The sequence below is a fragment of the Apium graveolens genome, chromosome 3 (assembly GCF_009905375.1).
Source record: "Apium graveolens cultivar Ventura chromosome 3, ASM990537v1, whole genome shotgun sequence".
Classification (NCBI taxonomy): Eukaryota; Viridiplantae; Streptophyta; class Magnoliopsida; order Apiales; family Apiaceae; genus Apium; species Apium graveolens.
Window position 1 is genome coordinate 144,706,053 of NC_133649.1, and position 26,148 is coordinate 144,732,200.

General features: G+C 33.7%; 5 protein-coding genes across 10 annotated transcripts; 2 read left to right on the forward strand and 3 right to left on the reverse strand.

Annotated features, from left to right (window-relative positions):
• The first annotated feature begins 296 nt into the window (after nt 1-296).
• LOC141712813 (uncharacterized) lies at nt 297-4,468 on the forward strand. The gene is made up of 4 exons (XM_074515886.1): nt 297-708; nt 2,765-3,544; nt 3,802-3,849; nt 3,930-4,468. The coding sequence occupies exons 1-4, from the start codon at nt 526-528 to the stop codon at nt 4,173-4,175; spliced, it is 1,257 nt and encodes a 418-aa protein (XP_074371987.1). The 5' UTR covers nt 297-525; the 3' UTR covers nt 4,176-4,468.
• Nucleotides 4,469-5,692: 1,224 nt separating this feature from the next.
• On the reverse strand, nt 5,693-9,019 carry LOC141712814 (uncharacterized). 6 transcript variants are annotated; one of them, XR_012571712.1, is made up of 4 exons: nt 8,787-9,019; nt 6,839-7,942; nt 6,632-6,763; nt 5,693-5,917 (listed from the first exon to the last, which is right to left on the reverse strand). XR_012571712.1 is itself a non-coding variant. In XM_074515888.1 (3 exons), the coding sequence occupies exons 1-2, from the start codon at nt 8,806-8,808 to the stop codon at nt 6,885-6,887; spliced, it is 1,080 nt and encodes a 359-aa protein (XP_074371989.1). In that variant the 5' UTR covers nt 8,809-9,019; the 3' UTR covers nt 5,693-5,917; nt 6,839-6,884. The 6 variants fall into 6 exon arrangements, 4 of the variants coding, with proteins under 4 accessions (XP_074371989.1, XP_074371988.1, XP_074371990.1 ...); XR_012571711.1 differs by having other exon boundaries at nt 5,693-5,985; XM_074515888.1 differs by lacking the exon at nt 6,632-6,763.
• A 1,394-nt stretch (nt 9,020-10,413) lies between these two features.
• LOC141712815 (lysine histidine transporter-like 5) lies at nt 10,414-13,707 on the forward strand. The gene is made up of 7 exons (XM_074515891.1): nt 10,414-10,598; nt 10,947-11,330; nt 11,840-12,227; nt 12,352-12,457; nt 12,724-12,815; nt 12,908-12,976; nt 13,074-13,707. Exons 1-7 carry the CDS (start codon nt 10,420-10,422, stop codon nt 13,170-13,172), a joined length of 1,317 nt encoding a protein of 438 aa, XP_074371992.1. The 5' UTR covers nt 10,414-10,419; the 3' UTR covers nt 13,173-13,707.
• Nucleotides 13,708-13,806: 99 nt separating this feature from the next.
• Nucleotides 13,807-17,996, reverse strand: LOC141712816 (uncharacterized). The gene is made up of 6 exons (XM_074515892.1): nt 17,792-17,996; nt 17,496-17,701; nt 16,604-16,688; nt 15,696-15,750; nt 14,529-14,667; nt 13,807-14,290 (listed from the first exon to the last, which is right to left on the reverse strand). The coding sequence occupies exons 2-6, from the start codon at nt 17,661-17,663 to the stop codon at nt 14,219-14,221; spliced, it is 519 nt and encodes a 172-aa protein (XP_074371993.1). The 5' UTR covers nt 17,664-17,701; nt 17,792-17,996; the 3' UTR covers nt 13,807-14,218.
• A 3,234-nt stretch (nt 17,997-21,230) lies between these two features.
• LOC141714621 (uncharacterized) lies at nt 21,231-23,113 on the reverse strand. The gene is made up of 3 exons (XM_074518129.1): nt 22,975-23,113; nt 21,734-21,862; nt 21,231-21,664 (listed from the first exon to the last, which is right to left on the reverse strand). Exons 1-3 carry the CDS (start codon nt 23,111-23,113, stop codon nt 21,231-21,233), a joined length of 702 nt encoding a protein of 233 aa, XP_074374230.1.
• Nucleotides 23,114-26,148: the final 3,035 nt, after the last annotated feature.

Genomic DNA, 26,148 nt, shown 5'->3' on the forward strand with positions numbered 1-26,148 from the left:
TAGGTTTTTCATATCAAATATAGTGTTGTATGTACTCCTAACAAAAGATTGCATACAATTATGACAGTATTGATTCATAAAATTCAGCAGAGGTGTACTTGAAGTATAGATACAAACACAGTAATCAACTCATTTTCCATTGATTACCCCCCTCCCACCTAATACATATACAGATATTCTACTACAGTACACTTTAACCTGAATTACTTTACAATACATAAAAAATTATTGAAAAGAAAGAACATCATTTTTATCATTAATCAAAGCCATTAAAATGGAGAAATAAATCCTCCAAAAAGTATAGGTAATAATTAAATTAGAAAAAAGGAGAAAAAAGTGGAGAGTCTTGTGTTAATCACCTCTCTCTCTCTCCCCTGTAAATAAACCTACATCATATATATGCATCGGCTAATACAATTTCCATTTCTTTTCTCTCCCGATCATAAAACATTTGATCACCTAAAAATTACAACTTGAAATCTAATAATTTATATATATAAATTTATAGTGATCATCATCATCACCATGTCATGTTCTTCATCATCTGGATCATCTGAAGAAGACGAGGGGTTTGATTCTTACCGGAAAGGTGGGTATCACGCCGTCAGAGTTGCCGATACGTTTGCTTCCGGCCGGTACATCGCCCAGAGAAAACTCGGGTGGGGTCAGTTTTCTACTGTTTGGCTGGCTTATGATACTCAGAAAGAGGTATGTCTCTTTTTATTTTTATTCTGTTTATTTAGATTTGATTAATGTGTGTTTGATTATATAATTGTTAATGTATGTGTTTTGTATGTTAAGATATGATCTGAGATGTTTTAGTTTATGTTTGGATCGGATCATGTGTATGATTGTTATGTTTATGTTTTGATAGAATCTTTTATGTTTGTTTTTTTAATGGTTGCTGCTAGATTTGGATTAGTTTCCATATTCAATATTCATATTTGCATTTATGTTTCTATATTGTTTTTGTAAATTTATTGTTGTTGACTTGGCAACCAAAATAAATGTTGACTAATATTTATTTTTATGATCATTGACATCTAAATTTCATGGAGATTGATTTATATTTATATGCATTAAGGTACAAAACATTATAAGGTTTAAGTTAAAGGAGTCTTGACTTTAAGAGAAATTGTTAATTTACATTTTGATTTAATATAATTATTAATTCACATTTTGATTTAATATAATTGTTGTAAATAGCGTTACGCCCTTAGAGGCACCCTTAGAAGCAGGGATAAGGGTGCGGGATACAATATGCATGTGTTTCACAAATACGGGGATTCAGCTGCGGGGATATATGGCATTCACAAAAATATCATTAATATATTTGATGTTATTTATGATAAAATTAGTTAACAAAGCAATGAATTAAATAAATGACTTTTTTAAGTTACACTTACACTAAAACTGAGCTTTTGTTAAAGTACTTAATACTAATTTGGAGTACGATTGGAAAATAGGATGATCAAAGTTTGTGCGAGTATATAAGTAACAATACAGGGTCACGTTGGGTAAAACAAGCATCCTTGCTTCCTGGAGCTTTATGATTTTCAATCATCTCTGAACAGCAAGTCACATATATATATGATGCGACCCAAGAGTTGAAAAAGAGATAATGAGAAGCCGTTGAACTACACGGAATTTTATGTCCTAATTAATATATCATACTTTTTACTCGAAGAACAATACGGCTTACAAGTGTTTAGACAAAATTCTGGAACTTCAAACTGTTGTAATATTCTATTAAAAAGGTCAGATCATATCAAAATGGTATAATATAATGAAATAACTTTACCTTATGACTAGTGTCAAGCTTCTTGATCAATTCTATTCAACCTTATCCAAAAAATAACAATGCCTTGTTCCAACTTCCACATCATTATGATGTTGTTGTTAGATGTGTTCTTAAATGTTTTTCAAGATTTATCATATCCCCTATCGCAGAATAATATAGTATAGTATGAGAAATGCGTTGTTACATATTGTTATGGTGCTATTAGACGTGTTCTCAAATGTTTGTAAAGAAATATCTTATCAGTACTACATAATGTATTATTTATGTTATCTGGAAACAAAACCAGAAATAGTTATCAGGGAAATAGAAACTTATGAGGAAAAAATGAATCATATTTTCTCATCTAGATATTTGTTATTATCTAAATAAAACAATGTAAGGATGTCTTTTCATAATAACTAAGCATGCACCAGAATGTGTGCGCAGTGGTATGTGCGTAGATCCATATTTTTCTGTAGTATGATTGTATCAAATTGTCTACTTAAGTACACTTCAAGTTTAAGTTATAAAAGAGTTTCTAATTTAGCATAGATAAGGAGAGATGAAAATGTATTTACAAATGGATAGGTTTTGATAGTCTTGTCAACAATGTTATATATCTTGTTCGTCTTGCCGCTTTCACATAGGTTCAGGATAGTTTCTCTTTTAAAGTTTACTGATTACAGTTAAGAGCACGGATATAAAGTTTCTGGACAATTCGTAGGGAATTGGGATTGATATCAATAGTCAGTGTTTGATCATAAGGCAACTATACTTCCCAACATGGCCTTAGCGACTCCATTCAGCTGAGATTTGAGACTGATCGAATCCAGCATATCTTACTAAAGAACTCCTTAAAAATGGGTCCCTTTCTTCTACATACGTAATATTATAGATGTATATTCTTTCTTCTCTCCTTCAACGTTTTTCCGCGGACAACTTCTTTAATCATCAAAATTAATCCTCTTTCTGGCTTTGTTGCAGGCATATGTAGCTTTAAAAATTCAGAAAAGTGCACCAGAATTCGGTCAATCTGCTCTCCATGAAATTGAAGTTCTTTCTGCTATTGCTAATGGTGACCCCACGAATAGTAAATATGTTGTAAGGTTAATTGACCATTTTAAGCATGTAGGCCCAAATGGACAACATTGGTGCATGGTTCTCGAATTTCTCGGGGATAATATTCTCCGGCTAATCAGATACAACCGTTATAAAGGCCTTGAAATGAACAAGGTAAGGGAGATATGCAAATGCGTATTGACTGGTTTGGATTATTTGCATAGAGAACTCAGTCTAATACACACAGACCTAAAACCTGAAAACATTCTTCTTCTTTCCACTATAAATTCTTCGAAAGACCCAATTAAGTCTAAGATGGCCCCCATTCTTGAAAAGCCTGAAGGGGTTTCTAATGGAAGTGCTACTATGAGTGTTATTGAGAAAAGGCTAAAGCAGAGGGCTAGGAGAGCAGTGGCCACAATATCTACCAAAAGGGGTGGATTTGTTTCAGCTCCAAAGCCTGCCAGATGTCTAGATGGGATAGATATGAATTGCAAAATCGTGGATTTTGGTAATACATGTTGGGAGAGCAAGAAATTTGCTGAAGAAATTCAAACAAGACAATATAGAGCTCCTGAAGTTATACTACAGTCTGACTACTCATTTTCTGCCGATATGTGGTCATTTGCTTGCACAGCTTTTGAGCTTGCCACTGGTGAGATGATGTTCACCCCTAAGGGTACCCAAGGATTTAGTGAGGATGAGGTATTTCCGGTTATCATTTGTCCTCTCTTCATTTCCTTTAATTCATAATCAATCAACTAATTTATAATTTTTTTGTGATGTACTAAATTTAGTTAAGGGGTAAATAAAAAGAACCCTGCCAGCTGAAACCATTCTTACTTGATTGATATTTTTGAAGACTGACTCAGATCAGACAACTTCTTTTTTAACCAGTTGATTAAATTTATCATCTGAATTAAATTTTTACCTTTTTGTAATTGATAAGTCTCTGAATGCAGGACCATCTTGCTCTAATGATGGAACTCCTTGGGAAAATTCCTAGGAAGGTAAGCATGTTAGTCACCTACTTCTTTTTCAGCTCCTTTGTTTCTCTCTGGGAATTATGTTTTTATGATTTGGCATACAGATTGCTATTGGAGGACGTCGATCCAAAGACTATTTTGACAGACATGGAGATCTGAAGAGGATCCGGAGGTTAAAATACTGCACACTTGATCGATTGCTGGTTGACAAATTTAAACTTTCTAACACGGATGCACGTGAATTAGCACAGTTTCTTAGTCCTATTCTTGATTTCGCACCTGAGAAGCGACCAACTGCTCAGCAATGTTTGCAACACCCATGGCTTAACTTGAAGAATCCTGGCAGTTGAGTCTAGTGTAGAAAAGGCGAATTATTGAAAGAGAAACCTTAAAATTAAGTCGCATGAGTGAAGATAAGGGGAAATCTGCAGAAGCACTCCATCTCCCGCCTATATAGTATTACTATAGAAACTATTTTTTGATTTATTGAGATTCTGTTTACGTTTAACACATATAAGCTTCAATTCTTTTTTTGGTTGTTTTCTTCCCTATTTTCTTTTAAACTCTTACGACTGTATACTAAACATCCCCACGGGCTAGAATAATGGAGAGAAATGTACCATTGGCCAGTTCTTTTTTTGGTTGAACGTGACTTGATGGATTGATGCGTTTTCTTGACACTGCTCCTATTTGTGTGAAACGGGGGGGATGAACTATAGTGTGGCAAACCCCAGTAAGGTTTTTTTATGTAGAAAGCAATGGCTTGCGTTGGGACCTTATGAAAGGTAGTGACATTTGGTAAAGTTAGGGATAAGGGCCGTGTCTATTTTTAAAAATTGATGAGCCATTACGCACCAAAAAGATTTCACACTTATCCTCAAACCAGAGGAAATAGACTCACCCTTATCTGTGTACAACTAACATTGAGGTTGACTGTTGTGTGTCTATCTAAGTGCAACTATTACAAACCAAGAACTTCCATACATTGTTACTTTTTTATACAACAAAAGAAAAAGATATACAAGACTAATATACAGGGGTTAATTACCGTGAACCTACTTGGTTTAAAAGTAACGACTGAAATAAAATTAAATTCTAATCAGATCAACAAAATGAGTGCTAGTCGAGTTTTTTGAGTTTGAGCTTGATACGTTATTTGGTAAACATATACAGATTTTATTGTTCAAACTCAAGAGTTTTCACTCCAACTAAATAGAGCACAAGCTATAATGTATATAAAGTGGATTGGCAGGGTGTCTGGCCGTCTGCATATCTACTATTGAGTTGAGCCCGACTCATCAAGTTTGACATGAAATCCAAGCTTACCCAAAAAAATTATCTACTGCAACTCAACTTCTTACAAAGCTCCATCTTGTAGTCATCTATCGAGCTCCAACATAGATTAGACTCAGTCCTATATTGCATGATAACTGAAAATATACAAGGTAAAATGTAGCATGCTTTCAATACTTGCATCAAAATAAGAGTGCAGCTGAATTTTACTTGCTTTTTCATTTTGATGGCCGAAATTTAAAAGCTGCAATATAGTGGCCAAACATTGCTGAGAGCCACTTTTTTAAGAAAAAAAATTACTTTTTGTTCCTCAAAAACTGGCCCTTGGCCATCTTTTCGAGGAGTTAAAAGCAATATTTGACTAATATATTGCAAATTTGAAATTTCGGCCACCAAAACGCAAAAGCCGGTAAAGTCCAGCCATCACTTTGCTATTTACTCTAAAAATAATTCTGACAATGATCTACACAGAAAGGAAGTGCCATTGTTTAATATACAATTCTCTTTTCACATAGCAAACACATGATACCAAGCTATCTTCTTACTGGCAGAAAATTTGTAGGATCAATGATATCTTTAAACTTTATGTGATATGCTAATAACACTTGCATAATTGATGCATCAGTTAAAATTGCAATGACGACAACAAAATAATTAAAGTCTGTCCCATTCCATAAGCGAGTCATATATGCTGACTTTACATAATCTTATTAAATACACTGTGAGACCCCGAGTAATTCAAGGGAGGGCAGAACTGCAACATCTCGAGCATCAATCTAGTCTTCAAATGATGGACAACCTTCAAACATCAAAACCTTTGTAAATCACCACACAACTGTTCCGTCAAAGTTAACCTAAATAAGACCACTGCAGCAAACATTTAACAAGCCCCGGTTACATAACCGAAGGTAATGGTGAATTTTATATATTAACGGCTTAACACAGTTGATGAGGGATCTATAGGGCATTGGTAAAATCCTATAAACACGGTAATATTCCAAGCAAACATGATTTATTCCTATCATCTACTAACTTCTTTGATAAATGAACTAAACGGTGCAGGCCATGTGATAGATGTCTTCTGATCAAACTATACCTGGAAAATAATACTCCAGTGATGCATTACAAAACCATGAATAAGAATTTAGTAATACAATTTAGTTATAAAAACATGTTATGAGAAAATTATGTTCACCTGTGGCAAAAGTCAGGCCCAAAAAAAAGAAGAAAGACACTGTCATTTTTTAGGAGGAGGATTCTAAATAAACAATTATTCTAATACAACAACAAAGCTCAAGTGTCATGCTGGAAAATTTTCTGTAAGATATAAGGCCGAGGAATATTATTTTACACAACATCAATGAGGCATACCATCAGTTTGAAATATGCTACTGTATGGGATTCAATGAGAAGAAGTGTGCAACTAAAAACATATAATAATACCAACTTGATAGAAAAAAGTTGCTCTAACGAGAAGCAAAGAGATAAGTGAATCCATATAAAAAGGTCGTACCCAGTGCACAAGGCTCCCGCATCAGCAGGACTTGGGAAGAAGGTCCCAATGCAGGTAGCCTTACCCTTATTTATCACAAAGAGGCTGTTTCCGGGGGTTCAAAACCATGTCCTAGCTGATATCAAGTATACACTTGACCATCGCGACAAGAATGATCTCAGATTAATAGAGAAATAATCAACATAAAATAGCAGAAGAAAAAACTACCTTGGCTGAAGACTTCTAGCCACTGGTAGTTGCAAATGACTTTAATCTATAACTGCATGACTTTGTGTTGTTTAATTATCGCTGGTCCATGAAATTCCTTGTATTTCCATGTTGTTGACCTATCATATGACATCGCACTACCACCAGCAGGACCTACATACAACAGATTATTATTGCTTGCAGTATCTTTGTTCACATTTCCATCAGACAGCGCCTCACTTTTATGTTTCAGCTGTTCGTTGGGTTTTTCTTGATCCCTGAAACTGCAAATGCTCAAAAGCAACTTTTTTTGCTTGATCCTTCCCCTTTTTCTGCAAAAGCTAACAGGATCCTCCATAGATTCCTTCATTTTGCCCCCATAGAAACTCGAAACCCTATCTGTCATCTTTGACTGATCAGCTTTATCTAATTTTGATATGTTTTCATCAATTCTATAATCATAAGCTCCCTGCGCAGAGCCATAAGAATACAACTTATCTGTTTGACCATTCCCATTGCTCACAGGAGGGCTAGGTCCTCCATTATTGTATTTCAGCTTTTGCAAAGACAAACTCTTCACAAGCCTCTTATGTTCTACACTCTTCAAATCAGGAATTGAAGAGGTCTTTACAGTTCTTGGGGAGCTATTAATGGCCCGGTGCAAGTCACGTGCTAATTCTGCATCATGCTCAACCCTTTGTTTCTTATTAAACAAAATATTAACTGGGACTTGCCTCTTCATCTTATTCTTTCTCATATATTTTTCTCTGCTAGATGTCTCAGGCATAATTGCAAACAAATCCAGAGCACTCTTAGCAGCAGCCATAGCTTTGGCTGCTACCTCAGCCTTATTTTCCGCAACGGCTCTTGCAGCTTTTGCAACCTTATTTGCAGTTTCAACTGCAGACCTTGAGTCCTCCATGATTTCTTCTGGGGATTTATTCATATGAGACTCCAACAAATTACTAAGCAGGATATCAAATTTACCAGAAACTACAAATGTTGATGGCATATGTGATCTGCCATCAAAATTTTGTTTTTTTAATCCGGCCAGGAGCCGCTTTCGAGGCGGTAAAAGAACATCAGCGTCCAAATTATTTCCATCAGAGAGATTAGCTTCCATTACTATTCAGAAGAAAGCATGAAATTATCCCCTGTAGCACATTCACACTACAAGAAAAAAAGAAAACAAAGCACACCTCCACAGTCATATCAGAACTAAACTTACCAATCAATCCAAAACCGTCACATATAATCACTAAGCAGCGGATATCATAATAAACAAACAGATAAATTGATCACGATTAACTACAAAAAAAACACAAATTTACAATTAAATCGAAGAGAATGATGCAGATAAATTAAGCTCATAAGCAATAGTGATCATAATTTAATTCTGTACTGAGAAAGAAAGCTATATAAAGCTTTACAGGTAGTACATCAGCATACAAATGACTAACATCAACATATGAGATATCAGACACACCTCAAAACGATATATTAAACTTCAAATTACAAGAAAAGAACAAAAATATCAGATCACACCTTGAGACAATATCGTAAACTTAACTCACCAACGAATCCAAAACCCATCAAAGATTTACCCCATTTCCTTATAAAAAATAAATCTTTCATCAACTCAACAAAACACAAAAAGGAAATATAATAAATTCATCAAGTCCTCCTAGTTCAAACTTCAGTAAATTTATAAACAAAACAAGAAAACACAAAAGAGTAGAACCACAATTTGAAAGTAGTAACTTAAAAGAATGAATCCATCAATAATAAACATGCAACAAAGATAGTAAAATTACAATACCAAAAAAACAAAATTTCAAGCAAAATTGAAGAGAATTATGCAAATACAATATAGCTCAGAATCAAGTGATCCTGAATATAAATTCATAATTTAACTGCGTTATCTATTTAAGTTACATAAAAGCTTGATAAAATGAGGTAGATTCAATACCTGGTCCAGCAATCATCTTCATATAAAATGTTTTTTTAGGGTTTGTAGAGGGGGAGATATATATATGGAAGAGAATGGTCTGCAAGCTAGGTAAAAATAGGACAGGTTTATTTATTTTAATAAATTGATAAGTATATTTGTTTATTTTGTTGTGATTTCAAAATATAATAATTTTGTATATACGAGTACTACTATTTATTCTGTCAGAAGTATTGTGATCGGTTTAGTTACCAGAAACCTAAGTAGATCCCATCGAACTGCAAGTCTGCAACTACTTCTCAGTTATTTGCCCCTTAATGTTGGCACTAATTTACAATTATACCACTTTTTCACCAATTTTTGACCAAATCACCATTAAAGTCTGCAGTAAATAATTCGATCAAATTGAATATATTTTTGATCAATTTTTGAATAATTTATAGGCAATTTTTGAAAAATCGGTCGATTTTGATCAAATTTAAATATAACCTCGATCAAATTTAAAAATAATCAACTGATTTTACTGTTTAGACCACATTTCAACTTTTAGAATTTAGATATTCATATATATATATTTACCTCTGATTTCTTCCAACAAAAAAAAAGTATTAATGATTTCTTAAGACATTTTTCTAATGGCTTTTTTTAAGAGCAAAACGGGAAGGATGCTATGTATTTTTAGGCCAATACTCCGTAATTTTGAGTAATTTATAGTCATTTTTATCATTATATTCTTTGAAATGAAATTGGTATTTTATTTTTTCGTACGTATTTTAAGAAAGAATGTTAAAAAAATATTTTTTTGATGAAACCGGATGAAAATATCTATTACGACAGCAGCTGACTGATTTTATCATTTGGGATATGCATTTATAAATTAGCTATCCTATTTTTGTATTAGATACGCATTTGTTAAATAGATATTCAAAAAATTAACTTTTATTAATACGTATTTGATAGTTGAGTATCTGAAAAGTAATTTTCAAATTGAAAATGTGTATCTTTTATAATTTTCTGATATAACCAATTCAAAAATACATATTATCGTTATCCAATTAAAAATGCTTAATTAAATGGTGTTTTATCCATATATTTTCAGAATTGGTATTGTGATGAATTACACGAAAAAATGGGTGTAAAATCAGTGTACATTTAAAAAATAACACTTTATTATTGAGCAAAAGGTTGGTCTCCCAAAATTATTACTGTATTCTCTAATGTCACTACTACAAGCTACATGTTTGACCTAACGGTTTATGATTAACAAACACAAACTAATTATCTTGTAATAACACCACATTTCCCATAATAATAATATATGAAATGTCCTAGCTTGACTAATTCAAAACAAAACACTCCAAATTAATGGTTAGAATGCATGCAGATAAAGTGGATGCTGGATGAGTTATTCCCCCCAAACAATCTGTCCAAACTCCCAAAATTACTCAACGTGTGCCACCTTAATCAACTTACATACTACTACTCTCAAACAACATTCAATGTATATCAAACAAGAATGACTTTCCAAGGTTAAGTTTTTTGCTTCTATCTGTCATATTATCCTAACAAGAACAACACTTTCACATTTTTATGTATAAGCATGTGATGGAACGAAAATATTGACGTGTCTGGTTAAAACAGCAGGAGAAGAAGAATGGCAGCAAGTGATGTTCAGAATATGCAGTCTGCGGAAGAAAGGGAAGAAATTAATAGATGGTTGCCTATCACAGCCAACCGAAATGCTAAATGGTATTACTCTACCTTCCATAATGTAACTGCAGTTGTTGGCGCTGGCGTACTTGGCTTACCCTACGCCATGTCCCAACTTGGCTGGTAGGTACTCCCATCATGTATGTGTTATGTGTGTGTGTGAGTGTTCGGTGGTGGAACCAGAATTTTAAGCAGGGCTACAAAATGCAACCTTATAATAAGGGAGGACAATGCCTAGTAACATTATGCAGAGAGATTCTCCTATAAATCATCTAAGCTACTCTAATTCCTAACAGAATTTAAAACATTTAGTACTTTGTAAAAATAAAGAAAAAAATCGCACTAGTAGGAATATTTGTAGATGGTTCAATGACCGTAACTTTGGCTGCTGCAAAATTGGTTCATTAAAAGCAGCTTCTATGGATTAACATTCCATAAGTTACGATCTATTTTTTGGTTTGATATTTGTAGGATTCCGGGTATACTGGCTCTAGGAATATCGTGGATAGTAACGTTTTATTCATTCTGGCAACTGATACAAATGCATGAAATGGAGCCAGAAAAGAGATTTGACAGATATTCTGAATTGGGAGAATATGCATATGGGCCGACAGTCGGGTACTGGATGGTCACTCCCCAGCAGTTGATTGTACAAGTTGCAACAGACATAGTATATATGGTTACTGGAGGCAAGTCTTTGAAAAAGAGTTGTGATATGTTGCATTCCTGGTTCAGTGGAGTTCGCCAAACTTATTTCATCCTCGTATTTGCTTTCATACAACTGATTTTGTCTCAAGTTCCTGACTTTAACTCCTTGAAGATTGTTTCCTTGGCCGCTGCAGTCATGTCTTTTGCGTAATTTCTTTCGTTCTACGTTCTCTTCTTAGTCTAAATGAGAATTTGGACCTCCAAAGTGCAGGGTTTGGTAACTATAACAAACACAATCAAAGTCATAACTGAAAATGAGGAAATTTGAACAATGTAGCCAGAAAAAATAGAGATTTTGGCTGTTTTACAAAAGAGTAAGGCTAAGATAAAGATAGAACTTGAAACAAAATACATGATAGTGAATTAAGAGGCATGGTAAACGACTTAAATTTTGACTCTAGTGCTCAACTTTTCCATTTTACAACTTGAGGGTCCAAAAGCCGGGTCTTTACTGAAACAACCTTTCTCGGCTCTAATTCTTGGAGTAGGGTTAAGGATGGCAATCTCGCCTCTTTACTCTTTACTTACAAGTGAAATACACTGGATTGATTTGGTTTAGTATTGGAGGTCCAGCTTGTCATTTAGTCGTTTAATTAGTTAAATAGCATCCTATATTGTTGTTTTAAATTTTGAATACGGTGTTCTATTTGCTGCAGTTATTCAATGATAGCATTTGTTGCATCATTAATCAGAGGAGCGGATAATAGAAAGAACGTAAGTTATGGGGTGAGATCTCATACAACAGCAGGAGTAGTATTTGATGTATTCAGCAGTCTTGGTACAATTGCGTTTGCATTTGCAGGCCATAGTGTTGCTTTAGAGATTCAAGCCACCATTCCTTCACCTTCAAGAAAACCCATGTGGAGAGGTGTTATTGTTGCTTATATCATTGTTGCCATTTGTTATTTCTGTGTTTCCATTGGGGGTTTCTGGGCTTTTGGTGATCAAGTTGATGATGATGTTCTTGTTACTCTTGAAAAGCCTGATTGGCTTATTGTTGTTGCTAATTTCATGGTCTTCATCCATGTTCTCGGAAGTTACCAGGTATATATATTCAATAAATATAAGATTTATTAGAGCGAAATAAATAACTGTAGTTTAGCCGATAGTGCAAGTCAAGTTGTCTGGATTCTCATTAGTAAACAATTTGTTACTTTGGTATGTTCAGGTGTTTGCGATTGTGGTGTTTGATAAGATGGAATCCTATCTGCTGCAAGTAAGAAAACTCACTCCCGGACGATCTCTTCGCCTTATTACACGTAGTTTATATGTGGGTAAGTTGATGAAAAACTTCATCAGAGGATTGCTAGTTGTAATTTAAGTTGACATTCTTTAATGGAAGTAGCAGAGTCAAATTCTGATGCTTGTCCTCTAGTGTTGCTGGAGATTTCCCTACCATAATTCATTTTCTGTTTGTCTAACATGCTTTAGTGAGCCACAAAACTTTATAGCATTTCTGTTCAAACGAATAAGTTGAGTTTGTTCAACAACATCCTCCTATATGTCTCTAACGCTGCAATCACATACTCTCGGCTCACAGCTATGACGGCCTTCATTGGGATATTAATTCCGTTTTTTGGAGGATTATTGGGATTTTTTGGAGGGCTTGCATTTTCATCAACATCTTACTTTGTGAGTTATATTTTTTATTTTTTCAAGTAATATGTATGTCTATATAATTCTATAACAATTTTGTTTTTTGACAATATACTGTTTGTTCATAGCTCCCTGGTATTTTCTGGCTGGCCCTCAAGAAACCCAAGAAATGGAGTTTTCACTGGTGTGCCTCTTATGTAAGACAGTCTTTCCTGAATCCTTGTGACTCCAACGTTTATCATCACATTATTTATCAATATATAATAACAATTTTCAAATTGTCTATGATTACAGGTATGCATCACAATTGGTATTCTAATTACAATTCTTGCACCAATTGGAGGTTTACGAACTATTGTTGTATCGGCCAGCACTTACAAGATGTTTACCTAATGGTTTCTATATGTTATTTTTGCTATTGTTTTAGATTTTCATTGTACAAACTCCGAAGATATAAGAAAAAAAAATAGTTATTTGTAAGCTGAAGCAGAATTTCGAGACACAATGCACCGGAGAACTCTACTAAGAGACAAAACATTATAATTGAAACTCAAGAACAGAACTAACTGTTCATATCTTTGTTAATCAACTTGGCAATGGAGGGGAGGCTTCATACCTGAACTGAGTCCTCAAGATGCTGACGGAGATACAAATATGCCCTTTCACTGCCCAGGCAACCAGAAGAGAGGCGCAGGCGCAGCTCCTTTTGTTGTTGCCTTCTTGGAACAGCAGATAGAGAGAAAGAACCCTGATTTTGTTTTAACGCAAGTTGAGACCACATAGTTATCGATAGCATCAATACGTTGGATGCTTGGTACTGTATATTTATACCAAGAATGACATACATTTGAAGTAACATAGCAGATGAAAGCTGATGTTGCATTTGTGGAATTATGGTAAGCATGTTCGACTAAACAGTACTAAAAGATATCAATTATTTCCATCCTTGTGAAGAAACAGTGAAGGGATTTGATATTCAATCATATAAATTTTTAACAATTTTAGGACAAAAATACAACACCGGATATTGGAGCAAAGTGTTTCCACTGCAACAATATTTGCTATCCAATCAAGTACTAGGATCCTGTAAATCATCAATGTTTTACAATTGGACAAAAAATACAACACTAGTATGAAGAAAATTGTTACTAATGCAACACTATTCGGCTAATCCGATTAAGCACTTGGATTCTGTAAATCCTCAACTAAAGAATCCAGGATCATGTTCTACAAAATTTGGTTTGTATAATATTTCATAATCTAACTTAATCAAGTAGGATGCAACCGTTTCCTAAAACACCATGGCTACTGCTGTTGATATAGGGCAGTCTGTCAGAGTACAAGAGTCGGAAACTTCGATATTTGAAGCTAACTCTCGATCCCAATAATAATTGTCATCTTGTTCAGGAGTAAAATTTCTCTACAACCCTGCTAGAGTTTTATCTACAATCTGCAGCTGCGCACAAAGCCTTCCAGATAGGAACTAACATTTTAATGGGTGGTTGTAATTCCTGGATACCAAATGTCAACATCATTAGCGAGAAGCGACACAGAAGAAACAAATGTTGGCAGAAGGAATGACTTTTGAATTCAAGGTCGTTAGTGTGCTCATCTTTATTGGACTAGTTTAGGTGAATACACACACAAGTGCACCCTAACATGCTTATATATTTAGTTTATTAATATATTGATAAAAACACACTCGTAGTTAAGATATATTTAACTTTGATAGAAAAATCAACCAATTACCTTGAAAACTAATGTAAGTTCTTCTTCACCTCTTACAATTAAAGATAAACTCCAGTAGCAAGTAACAGGCGTCACACATTCATTGAGCACTGGTTTCAGAATTTTGCTCATTGGGATAAACCGCCTGGAGTTACTCCCACTATTTGTAGGTGGAGGAAAAAAAGGAACTCGTTAGTAGAGTTTGTGATTAAAGAGACAAGAGAAAGAGTGAGACTAGCACTTTATACTTCATACAAACTGATAAGATTTGAAGGAAGTTTGTGCTGGAATAATGAAACTTTTTCCCGAGGGTTAAAGTAGAGATTTCATAGGTTATCCAAATCTTCAAGAAATCTACCCATAAGAACTATAACAATGTAAGAGGATCTCCAAGATACTCTTTATTTAAGCTCCTAAGTTGAAAAATAAAGAGAATTGCTTAGGTTAGAGCTCCAAGAGACTCTTAGAAGCTCTTTAAAAACTTAAGAGTACCCCCTCTCTCCTCACCTCTAGTCTCTAGATGGCTTTCAACCTATTTTTATTAATAAAATATTCTTTTCCCTCGCATTCTTCCACTAATTGCCCATATTTAAATCATTGTCATAGATGAATTGGAATATGAATAAAATATAAAAAGACAGCAATTAAAAAGAACATTATTGTAGTTCTTAGTTCTTACTAGGAATTTAATTGTTTATTTTAATTTTAGGAGTGAACTAGGAGACTCATGCAGATGCTGAGTGCTAAAAAAAGGCCAAAGAAAATGTAAATGACAAAAGGAACACATTAACGATGACCACTTGGGATGGACAGAAAACCAGTTAACTTGAAAAATTAACATATTATAAGACTCTGTATTGCAACCAATGGGTAAATCCTATAAAATCTTTAGATATTGCTTGTAGAAAGTATGCTTACATAGAAATTTTACTGGTCATACATAATATTATAAAATGTTACTGATAAACTAGATTTTAAAGGATTAGTTAGTATCGAGAAATTCTTTAAAACTAAACACTTTAAAGAATAATTAAATGAAATGATAGAACCTACTTAAAACATGAATACGATCTGCATAATGAAGCTTTTCCATAAGGATTGACACAGAAGGTACTGCAGATACATATTAACATAAACTCATAACGATCAAAATTGCACTCGGATATATATGATAGGATAGTGAAGTACCATCTATATTGAGTTTCCAGCTGTACTCCAAAATTTGGCATGATAATAATTGATTCTGAAACATAAGATGATATAGCTAAAATGAATATATTAATCCATTGACAGGAAGATCATTTATACAACTCAGTTCTAGCATCTCCTACAAGGGAAAGTAAAAGGGAACCAGAAACAAACAAAAATGTGACAGACAACTATATTATATAGACACGGTTGACTAATTAACGTATATACTATACAAGTTGAAAGAATTGACGAAGATAGAGAGTCGTCAATTCCGTCCAAATTACATGATAGACTATGATAATTTTCTAAATTTGGTGCAGCACAACCTAAATTCAAAAATGAAAACTGATATAATTTCTTTTGTCCTTATTATTTAGTTTGTGAATATTATCTCTTCTGACTATTAAATTTTAGAATACCATCATATGATTCAAAAAAAGTCAAACTTTGGTCTTTATATACCAGAATGGAGGGAGTATAATTTCATTTGTGGCAAAAACTTTGGATGGTTAAAATTATTTTGGGGGAAATCATATCACAATTATCTCCAAGGCTACATCTGATGGGATATGGCTGTCCTGCATCGGCATCCTGATATACAGACCCCAGTGGTAAAGAACTATAAACTTCATCGTATATAAACGGAATGCTGCACACTTCGGCCTCATCTGATGGTGTATATAAGCAACCTTTTAATGGTGCAAGGGGCATAGTAGTTGGTCAGGCATGTCGAACATATCATAGTAGTTGGAGCATAAGGCGATAACAGTAATTTAATTTTAGTACAGAAACGTTACATCAAATAGGATTATTCGACACACAATCATGTAAACCTACTCCATATGTACCTAAGTACACAGAGTTCAGAAAATTTCAAGATAGGTATACCCAACTTAATTCCTCACCTTTATCGACAGGCTTCCATAACCATAATTTGAAGAGTAAGGACACGACAAGGAGAATCCAAAGAATTAAAGTAGCTGATTCATTCTGTCATGTATAAGGATAAACCGTGAAAGTCATAAACATATGCATATACAAAAAAAAATTAATGTAATATGGTTGAAGAAAGTTCGACTGTGCAGTTGAAAGTTATAATTAGATAAAAATATGATGGAAAAATACAGCATTTACCATTAATATCACTTCAGGACTAGGAACTAAAGTAACCAGACACTCTGCATTGGCTAAACACTGCTATACTTATATATATTTTCTGTCATTTTTCATCTAACTCTTCAATCGCATTCTTTATAAAATCACTATGTTTCCCCTCTTCCTTCGCGTGATTCCACCCATTTTAGTCCTTGCAGTTTCTAATTTTTCATTGACTATTAATCATCAAGTATAAAACGAACATAGAATCAAACAAGAAGTTAAAACCAAACTGTTTGGTCAACTAGAATGTATTGACTTAACACTAATAACGGGATTTCTGTTTTACCCTTTAACATCTCTAGTTACTAAAATGCAAATATTTCTTTGGAGTTAAAATAATTAACTGTTAATGTAACTCTCACCGAACTAATAATTGCATCGCATATCTAGCCAAGAATTACCCTTTACAATTTTAATAATTGCTCACATGTACATTGTTAACATCATTCATTTCATTACCTAAACATCTCATACAATTAACCCCTTCTACTAAAATTTATCTATGTCTTAAATACGCAACATCATCAAATAAGCCTCTCTCGCAACTGATCAAATAAGGCAGCATATATACACAATACACACACACATATATATATATATATATATGTAATTAAAGAAAACAGTATAAAATAGTTATACCTTGAGGAGCAAGAGAAGAAAGGGAATGGCCAAGAGAAGAAATCGAGAAACGAGTAGAATGAAGTTCAATGAGGCATTTGGTCGAACAACAACATGGTGTGTGTCGACAGAAGTTGTGTAATGATGAATGTAAGTAAATCTCGCATTTAAAATGGTGAATTCCACCATTTTTGGGGTAAAATTAGAGCTAGTATCATTGCAGACACCTGATTGAATCAGCATATATGTATAGATTAAATGTTGTAAATTAGGAGAATGTAAAGCTTAAATAAAAAAAAAGAAGAATGAGAAAATACCTAGTACAATGATGGGATTCAGTAGAGTTCATGTTGTGTTCAATGTGATGTACTTGTGAAGTTGGGTCCAGGGGGTTCTGTTAGGATGTAATTCGGGTTTGGGACAAGTACATCCGATACTTACCGGATTCCACTGGGGCTGGTGTTCGTAAAATAAATTTTTGTTCTTTTTTTAAAAAAATTGATCGTAAACTAATTTTAATCCCATTAATGAGAATATAATTTTTCAAAAAATTGTTTTCTTTCTACCCAATTGCATAGAGCTTTTTTTTTATATAGTCAAATTCAGGCATATCCGGATAGTTGAATGCTTAACCATTTTCTTTGCAATGGTTTTTTTATATTCAGAAAGGGACACCATGAAAATTGAATGGAACTGCTAAGGAAAATGAGGACAAAGGAAATCAATTGTTTTATTTATTTACTTGTTCATTTTGGGATAATTAAAAAATTATATAATTAATTTTTAATTTGGTTTTTCTTAGATAATTTCAGAAAAATAAAAAACATTTAAATTTACAACAATATAGTTTTTATAAAAAAAAATCATATGTTAATATCTTATTAAATAATATAATGAACTTTTCTTAATAAAATAACATATGAATTATATCAATTATTTTTATTTTATAAAAACTAAGTTATTAAATTATTTTTATCATTGAAAATATTTAAATGTTAACCTAATTTTTATGGTATATTTATCTCTTTCTTTGTGAACTATTATCAAATACTCCTAGATTGTTTTTAATATCTTGATACAAACATCGTTAACTTCATGAACGTTGGTTCAAAATAGGAGTTCATAGAAAAGTGTAATTTTAGCAAATTATTTACACTTTTAATAAAAAAAATCGCACATGTGTCGAGTGTGAATGCGACTGACTTTTATGAGTTTTTTTGGCCTTAAATTACGCCTCTGTAAGCTCTGTGAACTGTGATTATGATTAGGGAAGCTCTTCGCCGGTGTTATCCTAATAAAAAGTCGGTGCTTTTTTATAGATGCGTCGAGTCTTGTCCGTGGGGAAATATTGTTGGCTAATATTAGGCCTGACCAAAAAAACGAATTAAAATCAAAATCGAATCGTAAATGATAAAACCGGTAAAAATTGAGCCGAGAAAAATCGATTCAAAATCGAAACAGAAACCGGAAAATATATAACCGAACTGATTTAAATGGTGTGATTCCGGTTATAAGTTCTAACCAAACCGAACCAATAATTAATATTAATAAATTAATTATATAATTATATGTAAATATAGATAAATTTTATAAAAAAAATTCCAGGCATTTTGTAATTTCAGTGTGTGTTACTTTGTATATAGTGTGTACAAGTCGTCTGGCCTTTAATGGACTACTACCTACTGAATTAGCTACGGAACATAGTATTATATAGGGGGTTATTGACACTGTAAAACTCTGTTAGCAAAAATAAGCACTGTATATATGTGTCCATGATATCTACTACTAGTGAACTCCGAACAACATACAAATGATAAAAAAAAGACAATGAAGCTTTGTTTTCCAGGAGTCTGAAGTGTTTTAACTTCGTGTAGTATTCTGACTAAGGGTGTGTTTGGTATTGCTGTTGCAGCTTTTCGCTGAAAAGCAGTTAAAAAACTGTTTGGTAAAATTTATAAGCTGCTTTTCTGAAAAGTACTTTTGGCTTAAAAGCTGCTGTTAGAAAAAACAAGTCCACCATGCTTTTAGAAAAAGCTGCTTTTCAGCTGTTGCGGGAAGCAGATGCTGATTTCACCATCAAACTTTATCAAAAGCATCATTATTTTTAATTTTTTGTATCAAAACATATACGTATCAAAAAAATTACCAAACAGTCATCTGATTTTTACAACAGCACTTTTTCCAGCAACACTTTTTTTAACAGCACAACAATTTTTAACAGCAATCTCAAACAGAGCCTAAATATGTTTAAGCATAATTTTACTTAGAACTAAATATTTTTTATTTCATTTTTATTCATCTGGTTTTGTAACCGAACCGATATAAACCGAAACCGAGGTTTTTAAAACCGAACCGTTAGTTTGGTTGCGGTTGCGGTTTTTGATTTTTAAAACCGAAGATATATAGTTACGGTTCTGGTTTTATTCAAAAACCGATCTGAACCGACCCATACTCTATCATAGCTAATATCAGTATATTGTAGTAAAATACTAGTTATTTGTCCTAAATTATAATAATCGGAGCGTGATATAATTCAGTTAAATTTTTATTTTGGTTATTCAATCTCACAATTATCAGATTTTCTTTAACAAATAATCGGAATCGTAGATTTAAAATATTAAAATAATACAATATGCAAACTCACATTTATTATTTATAGAGATATAAATAAGTTTCAAGGTTTGAATTTTACCAACAAACAAACATCACATCAACAATAAGTTGTAAATTGTTTACCGCCATATTTTGGTATATTTCTTATCTTTATTGAATGGAGTTATTTATAGGCTTACAAGAAAGAATAATATGGGATGCAGTGTGAAGTTTTTACTCGTATGAACCTATTGTTACTATTCAAAATTTGACCACGTGACAATCATCGCATAACATTCCCCTTTGATTATCATTACAGTCTGTATCATAAGCTGACTCTTTAAAATATTGTCAACAAATATTTAATTGGATAAAAATTTTGGCAAAAGAAAAAAAGACAATCGCTTTTTATTAAATTAATCGCTCTCTGAAGTTTTGTTTTAACAAATTCTTAAGTCGACAAATTTCAATGTTATGTCGTAATTTTTCAAATTTTGAATTTAGTTATGATTTCGTAAATAAATCTATAATGTTGTCATATGAACGAATTTGTTATACATCAATTTCACCATTCATTTTAAATTCATGAGTGTAGAAAAACTTTGTTTTTTTTTAAATAATGCAAACTTTCGTTAAAAAGATAAATCATACAAGAGAGTCTCAAACGCGGAGGAGACGTTAAAATGATAAAGTAATGATCATACAAGGTATTATGGCTAACTCATGAGCCACCTTATTTGCATGATTTCTAACAAAAAATACAGAAAAACTTGAATTTGCACGAAACTTTTTTTTATAATTCTGCAAAATATGACCCACCTCTAGCTGATTTTCATTGCTATTTTGCAGAGCTTGTACTGTACTAAGGGAGTCCGTCTCAATAATTACCTGCACCATTTCTTTGTTTTCAACCCATGTCAGTGCCTCATACACTCCAATAGTCGCATCCTATATAATTGAATTAACCCTTGGCAAACTAATAGTCTTTGCTTCGAGAAAATTTCCCTACCAGTCCTTTATCACCATACCTACTGAGAAGTGTTCAGCTCCTATAAAAACAGATGAATCAACATTTACTTTAACAAACTCACTCTCTGGAGGTTTCCAACGACTAAAATCTACCTCCTGGATTGACTTTCTTTTCGCCATAACTTGTCCACCCGTTCATTGGGCTTTTTGCCAGTCTATCACAACTTTCACACTCCAATCCATGGCTATAACATGAGACACTATTTTATCATCCCAAACTCTTCTATTTCTCCGGAACCAGACACCCCATAGGACCTCAACAATCTTAATCAATTCGGCATTCATGCAAGTACCAAGTTTATTTATCAACCATTCAGAGGCACTCGTAACATTTTGCATATCATAAGAAACACCCATATGACCCCAACACTGAGACGCAAACTGATAGTTGAAGAAAACATGAAGAAGATGTTCGGCATCCATAGAACACATAGGACACGTATCAGATAAATTCACACCTTTGGAGCTTAGACGGTTTATAACAGGAATAGTGTTCGTACAAAACCTCCAGAGAAATATTTTGAATATATGAGGCAATGCCAATCTCCAAATCTTCTTCCAACCTTCACCTTGCAGCACATTTACCCCCCAGCATTTTAACTCTACCAAAGTCTATATCCTGACTTCACTGTGCTGACCATCTGTAGATTCCACCCAAACCACCATGTTTTTTACTTCTCTTTGAGGTAATGGAACTGTAATAATAGCTTTAGCGTTATTTTCAAGAAAATGAGCCTTTATTCTCCCAACATCCCACTGCTTCATACCTGGAATAAACCAATAAGAGACCTTTTCATTACGACCCTCATAAACATGAATATAATTCACATTGAGATCACTCTTATTACGAAGCCAATTATCCTTGGTGGAAACTATGTTTGTTTCATTGCCTACCACCGATCTTTAACCCTTATATAAAGTTTCTTTTGATGTATGAATTCCAATCCACAAAAAGCTAGAGCCTATCCATTTTGCAGCATTCAAAAAATCGGAATCAGGGTAGTACCTTGCTTTGAACAATCGAGCAATTAACGACTGAGGTTGGTTTATCAATTTCCAGCAATGTTTACCAATTAATGAAATATTGAAACCATGCAAGTCCCGAAATCCCAGTTTGCCCTTACTCTTTGGCATGCACATTGCCTCTCATGAGTGCCATCTTATACCATTACTGTCATTCACATTCAAACCCCACCCGAACTTATTCAACATTCTTTCCAATTCTTGACAGAGAGTTTTAGGAAGTAAAAAACACAACATACAATACGAGGGAATAGATTGAGCAACATTTTTTTATCAACACAAGTTTAGCTCCTTTTGACAAAGGTTTTGCTTGCCAGCTTTGGATACACTTCCAGACCATGTCTTTGATGAAGCCAAAAACCCGTTTCTTCGACCTAAAATCATTGAGGGAAGCCCTATATATTTTTTTCCAACAAGCTTAGTGTGCACACTTAATATTTCAGATAGCTCCTCTTGCATGTCCCTTCTAACATTTGAACTAAACAGCACTCCCGATTTTTAAAAATTTACAGATTGGCCCAAATGCAGTTCATAATCATTAAGAAGCGCCACAGCAGTTGCTTGTTCCAAATTTTCTTTAAAAATAAAATAATATCATCCGTAAATAGAAGATGTGTTATGATCGGAGCCGAGGGACTAATTTGACACCCCTGAATATTTCCACTAGTTGCGGCTTGCTCTATAGAACTCGATAGGCCCTCCACACAAAGAAGAAATAAATACAGGGGTAACGGGTCACCCTGGCGGAGACCTCTCTTAGGATTAATATGACCAATATATGTGCCACTGAAACACACCTCTTCGGACACAGTTGATACTCATAACATTATTCAATTAATCCATTTTTTACAAAAACCCATACTACTCATTCGATGCTTCAAGTAGTTCCAATCCACGCGATCATATGCCTTACTAATGTCAACTTTTAAAGCAATTTCTCCCTCCCCGCCACTATGCTTCCTCTTCATATGGTGCATTATCTCAAATTCCATCATTGTTTTATCTTCTTTAATATATTCTTCCTTAAGTTGATCCTCAAATATTACAGTGAGACTTCTCGTGATGTTTGATAACCCATATGTTCTTGATTATACTTCTCAACCAAACATATTATCTAAAATCAGAGTTGGGCCGGACTTATAGCCTACAAAAAAATGGGCTCGGTTAGCATGGTTGACCAGGTCTGTTACATAGAAGATACGATAAAAGAAGTCCATAAGGTCATGTAAATAAGATGGGAGTATGATTTGCATGCTAGAAAGTGGAGACTTTTGTAAGGGGTTTTCATTATGGTTTCCCTCAAGGGCTTCCATCAGGACTTTTATCAGGGCTTCCACCAAGACTTCCACCGAGCTTCCACTATATAATTCACTCATCAGGTTTCCGTAATAAGATTGTTCAAGAGCTTTATTCAAGGGGCTTGCTCATAGATTATTCTGAGGGGCTTCTTCTTAGCAATTCCTAAGGGGATTTTTAATATGCCTTCTCTCAGGATTTTCACTAGGATATTCCCTCGAGGGCTACTGTTGGGGCTTTCATCTATGGACTCGACTTCTGAGATTCATTACATGATGCATATGAATTTCAATCAGGTTCCCATTCTGAAGAATGTATATCACTATTACATAAATGGCCTATACCAACATCCAAAAACGATGTTACCACAAAAAAATGTTGCCTTATGAGACATAAAATTGAAAAAGATAATATATGGCAACATCATAGTCAAATGTCACTATATGTTGGCTTAGATTCAATATGCCAACATCTTTCTTGGTGTTGCCTTAGGGAAGTGAAAAAAATTTAAAAAAAAACGGGGGAATAATCCCGCTCATGGTAAAATAAAAAGCCCGCACTAATTAAAATAAAATTAAAATAGAAAAAATAGCTTTCTTTGTCTCTGCCTCTCCACATAAAATCTCGTCGATGTGAGATCTTGGGTTTGTTCCTGCCTTTCCCGCCCTTTCTTTGAACCCTCTCTTATGAGAGTCTCATCACACACACATAAAAATCTCTTAACTCAGTCTCATCACACGAACCAACATCTTTGTTCATCTCTGTCTCCGCTTCACATCAAAGCTCGGTTTCAATTCTAAGTTGTGATTTTCATTTTAAAGCTCGAATTAAAGGGTACAAATTGGCATTTTAACTTGTTCACAAACCCTAATTTTGTTGGGTTTTTAATTGGTTAATTTTGGGGGTTTTAGATATTGTTTACAAACCCTAATTTTTAGGGGGTTTAATTTGTGTGCTCTATTTTTAATTTTTAATTTGTCAATTTTTTTGTGGGTTTTTATGCAATATGATTCATATGTTTTTATGTATACGTTTTTCCTGTATCTGTATCTTTACTATGTTAATTATCAAATAGGATGATAATTTGTGTAAATAGCTGCAACCAATCTTTATACCTCCTTTGAAGATTCTTGTAAAATCTGATAGAATATAACATTGTAAGGTAATATTTTGTCATTGACTTGCCCTTTTTTATAAATCTCTAAAGATGAATAAATCACCAATGTTAATAATAAGAAATTTTATAGAGTAAGAATATAATTTGATAGTATCCACGAACCTGAAGAGTAAAAAAAGGCAAGGATTTAATTTTCCTCTTTCATAATAAAATACAAATGTTATAGAAAATGGCAGGCAGACATTTGCCTTCAATAAGACTTGCCAACTATGCTATGGAGAGAGCACTAAAATGCATCATAGATGTGCAGGGGTTCATATTAGCTAAATGAGAATGAAGTTTGTTCTCAATATGTCACTTTCTCTTTGTAGGCATTTGTTCAAATTATTTAAACTTGCAAGCACCTCAGAACGGTTCTCAGCATGAAAATGGAGTTTATTCTCAATATGTCACTTTCTTTTTGTAGGCATTTGCACAATTATTGCAAGCTCCTCATAACGATGCTCAACAAATCATTCGTGACCGGTTCCCGGTTCCAAGATTAGTGGTCTATGACCAGCATGGCTCTCAGGTAAATTTTGATAATAATATATCTCTGTCCAGTCAGCCTTCACTTGGTATTTTATCTATATCTGTGAACAAGGGTTACCTTACCTGGACTTTTAAAATTATGTTGAGCAGACAAGATTTCTATTGGCAAAGTTGAATCTATCAGCAACGTATAACAATGCTTCGGAAATGGCAACTGGTATGGACGTAATTTTCACCGATGATGTGAATCTCTAGGTGTTTATTGAACATCTTCAGAGGTTGGCAGTGCAATCTTCTTGATTCCACAAAAAGAAGGAAGACTTCGAAAGAGGTGAATTTTGATCTGTAAAAATGTCGGTACAATTTCATATGCCCTCTCTGGTAACCTCTTCTTCCATTACAGGATTCATAGCTTACTTTGTATCCTTCATGAGATGAGAGGCCAGAACGTACATTGAAAGAGAAATAAGAAAGGCACATAATATTCTTTGAGGGCTTCATAGAGGTGTCTTAAAAAACGGGTTTAGGTTTTGTTTGTATTTTTTTTTTGGCAATTATATGGTATGAAGATTGTGAATGTAATTTAATAGATGATATAATTAAACAGCAAGAAACAGTTCTAGAAAGGTTATATGTATGTTTAGCAATATAGATTTGATAATTTCTGATCTACATGTTTCTACATGTCATACCGCTCACAGATCAAAGGTCTGCCTATATCTTGTATTAAGCTTTTTGGCTGTATAATTGGGGCCAAGTCTCCCAAGCTGGAGGAGTTGAGAACTTTATGCTGTTTAACAGGAAGCACCAGTTTACTACCACACTCTCCAAAGTTGAGGTATTTTTTCTTAATTTTTTTGGTAATTAAAGTTTGTGTTTTGTGTTTTTTTTGAAGATTTGGGGATATGGGGTTGTGAATTTGTGGTTGATTTGTTGGATACAGGGTTGTGAATTTACAGTTTGTGTGTAATTCCTTTAATACCTCCCCTTTAGCCTTTAGGGTTGTATTTTTTACTGGATACTCATCTTAATTCTTTAAGTAATCCTGAAAAATGTATATTTGTGTTTCCTTATACACTTCCAGAT